Source organism: Castor canadensis, chromosome 3 (genome assembly GCF_047511655.1).
Source record: "Castor canadensis chromosome 3, mCasCan1.hap1v2, whole genome shotgun sequence".
Classification (NCBI taxonomy): Eukaryota; Metazoa; Chordata; class Mammalia; order Rodentia; family Castoridae; genus Castor; species Castor canadensis.
In genome coordinates, this window is record NC_133388.1 from 86,461,757 (window position 1) to 86,468,539 (window position 6,783).

Here is a 6,783-nt window from a genome sequence, read left to right on the forward strand (position 1 = left end):
CTTGCTAGGCAGGCACTGAACCACTTGAGTCACTCCACCAGCCCTAAAACTGTTTTCTACAGATGAGAAAATTGAAGTCCACAAAAGCTGTGCCTTGCTCAAGGTCACACTACTAAACAGATGTAGGACTGCTAGTTAGGTCTACAGTTGAGGACTCTTCCCAATGGGCAGTGTTGCAGACACTGTGTGTTGAATGCAACATCTCTCACCTTTTAGTTGAAAGATTCTACCTAGCTTTCAAGACCTTTCCTTCTTTGCACTCACCTCTACCCCCTTTCCAAACCCGGAGCAAAGTCACTCACACCCTGGGCATTTTGACCCTTCCCCTGAAAAAAAGATGAGAGTACTCTTTCCTTTCTGCCTTCTTAACCCTTTCTGGGCGGAAAAGATTGAGGGGGGGAAAAAAAAAGGGTTGCCTCACTTGGGGACGAAAGGGTGGAGTCCCCGCCCCCTGGTGCAGCAGCAAAGATGGATACAGCCACCTGTCAGAGGGCTGTGGGCGGGGGCCGGGTCAGCGAGGCCCGCAGAACCGCAAACGCAGTCGAGCGCACGCTCAGAGCAGACAGCTTGCAGGAGGCAGGATGGGATAGTCTAAGACCCTGGGAGCTGACGGCTAGAGGGAGGGAAAGGTGGTCACGGAGACGAGGCAGAGCAACCGGAGGTGGAGGATCTTGGAGGTGACAACAAGGAGAGTACGCACAGGCGAGGTGCTGCCGAAGCAGGGCGGGCGACTTCTGTGCGGACGCAGCACGGGCGGAAGAGAGAGGGAGGGAGGGCAGCGCCGGGGCGCTAAGGACTAGGCCTGCTGGGGCGGGGGGGGTGTCATGTCCCGCGAGCGCCCTCCCCGCACCGACATCCCCCGCAACCTGAGCTTCATAGCTGCGCTGACTGAGCGCGCCTACTACCGCAGCCAGCGGCCAAGCCTAGAGGAGGAGCCCGAGGAGGAGCCAGGCGAAGGCGGTACCCGGCTCGGGGCCCGATCCCGCGCTCACGGTCCGAGTCGGGGTCGCCGAGCCCGCTCTGCACCCGCTGGAGGCGGTGGGGTCCGCGTGCCCCGCAGCCGTAGCCCCGACACCCGCAAGAGAGTGCGTTTTGCCGACGCGCTAGGGCTAGAGCTGGCCGCGGTGCGCCGCTTCCGCCCGGGAGAGCTGCCCCGGGTGCCCCGCCACGTGCAGGTTCAGCTCCAGAGGGACGCCCTCCGCCACTTCGCGCCGTGCCAGCCACGCGCCCGCAGCCTCCAGGTAGACGGCGGGCGCACGCCCCCTCCCCGGGACTTCCCCAGTCGGCCGCGGCGGGCGTGTGGGAGTGGACTTGTCTAGGAACACTCGTCCGTCCTCAGCCCTGAGCTTGCATCCGCTCATCCTTTTTTTGGGGGGGGCCCCATTTAAGAATGGCTCCAGGCCACTTCACCCGGAGGCCCCTTGCTGGGGGTCCGACGCCGGGTCGGCCTCTGATTGGTCCAGTGCCTCACTCTGACCCCGCCCTTTGTCTCTCCCCTCTCCCGCCTGGGCTCCTTCCTCCCCGCCCCTCTTTTCGCAGGAGGCGCGCGCCGCCCTGGAGCCGGCCAGCGAGCCCGGCTTCGCAGCCCGCTTGCAGGCTCAGCGCATTTGCTTGGAACGCGCCGAGGCGGGCCCGCTGGGCGTGGCCGGGAGCGCGCGCGTGCTGGACCTGGCCTACGAGAAGCGCGTGAGCGTACGCTGGAGCGCTGACGGCTGGCGGAGTCAGCGCGAAGCGCCCGCCGCCTACGCAGGCCCGGCTCCGCCCCCGCCGCGCGCCGATCGCTTCTCCTTCCGCCTGCCGGCGCCGCCCATTGGGGGCGCTCTGCTCTTCGCCTTGCGCTACCGTGTGACCGGTCACGAGTTCTGGGACAACAACGGTGGCCGTGACTATGCTCTACGTGGACCGGAGCACCCGGGCAGTGGCGGAACCCCGGAGCCCCAGGGCTGGATCCACTTTATCTGAGACGAGACACTTGCAGGCCACGACAGGAAAAAACCAAAGGCAGCCGGGGGCGGGGTGGGGGAAGCCTTTGTGGCGGGAGGAATGGGAGAAACCAAGATTGTCGGGGAGCGGTCCCAGAGAGTCAAGTTGGGAAAGGTGGGAGAAATCCACAAGATCAGAGGTTGGGGTGGAAAACGCTGGTTGGGTCTAAGTGGAAGAAAGTAGGAGAATGGGAGTAGCCTTACCTCCGGTGCGTGGGCACTGGAGTAAGTTGGCCCTGCAGACCTAGGCATACGGACGCTCAGGAACCTGTTTGGAATTGGGCGGGCATTGTGGCTGGAAGAGATTTTATGCGCTCAGTGGTCCGGCCCAGTTGAAGTTATTTAGATTGCGGACTTACTCCCTCTTACCGGCCTTTGCCACCTCAGGTCCCCAAGCCCTGACCATCTTAGCGTTATCTCAATCACAATCACCTTGCTTAATCCCAGGAATTTGGCCATTGCTCCCTGGGCCCTGGCATTATGACAGTGTTCCCTGTCACTACACAGTCCCTGGCTTTAGTCTTTCACTGGCTGGCTAGGGAGTAATGAGAGGGAGTATTCAGAGCTCCTTCAGCCTGCAGGCAAGCAGTTAGGAATTATGGAGCCAAAAGCAACTCCAGGCTTGTCCTTAGAGCCAAATAACAGGGCACCTAAAGGGTTGGTACACTCAGGGGCTTCCAGAAAAATGCCAGCCTTACCTTTCTGGGTGCCTTCTGATAACCTCTAAGCACTTTATAGACTTAATGTTGGTTAAGGGACAGTTTTTTGGTTGGTTGGTTTTTGGTGGCACTGAGTATCAAGGGACAGAGAACCAGGACAGTCTTCTGACTTCTGCCTCAGAAGAAAAGGAAGTCACTGGTTGATTTACCTGTTTGGGTCCCAGTTTTTTCTTGAAAATTGGAATTGAGTTCTTAAACCTAGGCTCCAGCTTGATCTAACAGTGTAGATTAGAAGCCCCATTCTCCAAAGTAGTGCCATAGTTTCCACCACACACTGTCCTGAGCCAGTGGTTTGGGATGAGGGATAGGTCCTCATATTTTGGGCACAGATGTTTCAGAGCCTCTTCCAAACCACAGCTCATCCTCTGCCCTTTGATTTTTGCTTTTGCCTCTACAGATTTCCAGCAGGGTTACTGTGAGACAGCTTTGGGGAGGTGTATCTCTGTTGGGGAAAATGATGCTTGGGAACCCCAAAATGAAAGGAAACAATGTTGGGGTCTTCCTGAGGATAAAAGATTGTAAGTTTAAGAAATGGAGAACGTAACAAGAATGAAAACAACTTGAAATTTAAATGGCGCCAGAAGATGGCAGTCTGATCTTTATCCTGAGCCAGTGAAATGGGAAACCTGGACCCTTCTACCCACTCATACATTCATGCCTTAAGTTGTTGCTGGTTAACCTTAACGTACGAGTCATTTCTTTGCTGGTTACTTATTTTTCCTTTCCTTTTATAACCTCTAACCCCTTTGTTTTTCTTTCCCTTTCCTTGTCCTCCCTTCTCATCACTTTTTTCTTTGAACATGTAGGGTATTTACCTTCATTTTCTCCTTTTCACTCTTCATCCATGTTGATCTCTGCTATTCCTTCTCTACAAGGGTTGGAGACCCTACTTCCTTTTCTCCAAGTCCATGGTTGATCCACCTTCCTCCCTCAGGCTCCTTCTCGATCATCTTCTAAAGGGACAAGTGAGGGAAAAGAAGCAGTTTCTGATGTTACAGATGAACAAGAAGCTCCCAGGTAACCAGCTCCCCAAACCCTTTTCTGTTTTTAATTTCTCAAAAGAAAATTTTCTGCCTCCTCCTATCTCTGTCAGTGAGTGAAGGAAAGCATGTACTTATGCCCACACATGCATTCAGAATGGAGTATGGGGCTTCTACCGTGCCCCTCCTGTCCAGGTCCTTAATCTTTTGAAGAAAGATAGCTGAAAGAGGGACCCCAGGTCATTCCTCAGATGCCTACTTAGCCATCATCTTATCTTGCAAAGAAAACAAAAGAATTTCATGCATCTTGTGGGTCACCTTCAGGTTAAAGTCTTACAAAGAAGAGAGAAACTATACTGAAAGCCACCAAGTAAAACACAGTTTAGTTACCAGTAAGCAGCTGAGGGAGACTGGGTCAAGATTCAGTGTGTCTTTTAACATGTATGTGTTACTGTTATGTTGTAGTCAATAGTTGCAACTCATATTTACTTAACATTTATCTGCTAAAATGTGTTTTACATGCGTGATCCAAAAAACACCTATGAGTTGAGTATTTATCATTGTGCTTGTTTTAGAGATAAGTCTCTCTAAAGTTCTCACCAAGTGGTAGAGATAGGATTGTAAACCCAAGAAATCTCCAGAGTCTGTGTGCATAATATGATGCTGTATTTTTTTCTTTAAAAACAAAATTAAAAACCTTGCTGTATATCATTTCTTACTAGGAAAGACCATAGTTCCTGATTGTGCTGTGTCTTCCCATCCTCCCAATCTCCTGAACTGGCTTGGAGAAGGCAAAGCACCAAGGGCCCCAAGGTTCGTCTGTTCCTTTCAGGAACTTGCTGCTGTCTCCTGTGCCAGTGTCCCAGCTCTGCAGGATCAGCAAGGGACCACTCTACCTGCCTGCTAGAGAACTTGGGAACCTGTTTAAAATCCAGCCTTTCCATACGGTGGGATTGTTTCCTGGCTGTAGCAACCCTCCGTAGCATTTTGTATGCCACTTCCTTCTCCTGCCCCCCACTATCCTTGACCAGGCAAATTTCCTAATGTTTCCATGAGAAAGGTCCCCAGCTCAGAAGATCTGTGCTTGGGCCCTCTCTAGGAGCCCTGGTATTACAAATGGGTAAATGCAAACTCCAACTGGACAATCTTGTTCCCTGAGCTCTTTCTCTGTAGGTAACCATAGCTCACACTGATACTCTCAACTTATAGAATAACATGTGTCTTCTGGTTCTTTCCTATTGAGCTGCTGCAGGGCCTGGGAGTAAGTTGACATGGTTCCCCTCCATTGTTGCTCCAAGGCTGGACTTGGACTGAGATGCCTTGGACACACAAATAACAAGTGTCTCACTCTTGGAACTTACACAACTCTCAGTGCCACCAAGCCTTGTAAATGAGGGGGATAAAAGCAAGTATTTCTTGAGTGGCTTTTGTGTTGCCTGGGGCCTTTTAAGATTCCCAGAAGACAGTTCCTACTCAGATGTGCACTCCTACCCCTGGATGTAAGCACTGAGAGTCTATCCCCTGAACTGGGTTGGTATAATAGTATAAACCCTGCTGTCTACAAACCAAATGAGATCAGGCCAAATTCCCTTTCTTCCTCAACTGCTCTTTCTGAAACTCCATCCACTTTGTGTACATGCCCAGTAAGCAAAGTACTGTAGGCAAGAGCTACCACCAACTTCTTGCATCTGGTTCAGTCCAACCTGACAGGACATCCTAGGGGTCCTGTTGCGTGTTTTGTGTTAGGCGTTGTGATTTATTTTAAAGACTGTGATTGAGCAATTGGGTATGGCATGGAAGCCATAGACTGGGAAGTGATGCAAGAGAAAACATTCTGATCAGGGGTGTGGTCCTTGAGGCAACCTAGCAGGAACAATGTCTCTTTCCCCTCATCTAGACCTCAGAAATCTTACTACACCTACCTGTCCTATAAGCTTTCTTTTCTGGTGGGCCTGGGGTTTGAACTTAGGATCTTAGTGCTTGTTAGGCCAACACTCTACCACATGAGCCACGTCCCCAGCCCTCTTTGTATTAGTTATTTTTATAAGGTATTGAGTATATGCCTGGACCTCGATCCTCCTATTTAAGCTTCCCAGAGTAGCTGGGATGGCCTCAAGCTGTGATCTTCCTGATCTCTGCCTCCCAAGTAGCTAGGGTTCCAGGGATGAGCCACCTTGCAGACTAAAGGTTTTTTTGAGACAGTATCACTATGTAGCCCAGGCAGGCCTCAAACTGGAGATCCTGCCTCAGCCTTCCAAGTGCTGTGATTACTGGCCACCACACCAGAATCCTTTCTTTATGAATATTGTTAATTTCTCTTCATAATAAGCCCTAATTCCTCAACTGTACAGTCTTTCTCTTGCTTCTAGCTTCTGTGTTTCTCTGGAGCTCCTCTTGATCCTTATTCACACACAGAGACATGAAAGGCTTGCCTCTAGAAATGATTGAATCCAGGTTCCTTTACAGAAGAAACAAGTCCAGAAATGAGAAGTGACTCCAGCAGGATCAGATAATTTGTTAGTGTGAGCCAAGACTGTACTTAAACCCAGGTCTCCTGACTGCTTCCCATTATCAGGCTGAGAAATGAGTAATACACACTGGGACCCATAATTGTTCCTAGCAAAGGATAGTATTAAAAATGTTCCAAAAAAAAAAAAAATGTTCCAGCTGGGGACCGGTGGCTCACACCTTTACCTAGCTATTCAGGAGGCAGAGATCAGGAGGATTGCAGTTCAAAACCAGCCCAGGCAAATAGTTCATGAGAACTTATTTAAAAAAAAAAAAATTACGAAAAAGGTCTGGTGGAGTGACTCAAGGTATAGGCCCTGAGTTCAAAACCCAGTACCACACACACCAAAAAAAAGTTCATATTTTTGCTGCTAGTTTCCTTTCCCTTCCCCTTACGGGCATAAGGAGAAACAAAGGGACTGATAGTCTTATGTTTTCAGCCTTGAAACTTCTTTTGGTGATGGTAATCTTAGAGCAGTGACCTTGCTATAAACTATTCAGCCACCCATTGAATAGCTAACCTGCTGAGGAAATGAAAGTTTGGTATGTGAGCACCCCCAAGCCACTGTTCTCACCCAGCCCTCCCACCCCTGT

General features: G+C 50.8%; 1 protein-coding gene across 11 annotated transcripts; it reads left to right on the top strand.

Moving 5' to 3' along the window:
• Nucleotides 1–285: 285 nt before the first annotated feature.
• Ppp1r3e (protein phosphatase 1 regulatory subunit 3E) lies at nt 286–6,783 on the top strand. 11 transcript variants are annotated; one of them, XM_074068378.1, is made up of 5 exons: nt 337–1,241; nt 1,540–2,001; nt 3,099–3,219; nt 3,577–3,718; nt 4,404–6,783. In XM_074068378.1, the coding sequence occupies exons 1-2, from the start codon at nt 825–827 to the stop codon at nt 1,960–1,962; spliced, it is 840 nt and encodes a 279-aa protein (XP_073924479.1). In that variant the 5' UTR covers nt 337–824; the 3' UTR covers nt 1,963–2,001; nt 3,099–3,219; nt 3,577–3,718; nt 4,404–6,783. The 11 variants fall into 11 exon arrangements, with proteins under 11 accessions (XP_073924482.1, XP_073924479.1, XP_073924480.1 ...); XM_074068379.1 differs by having other exon boundaries at nt 3,636–3,718; XM_074068377.1 differs by having other exon boundaries at nt 352–1,241; nt 1,540–2,097.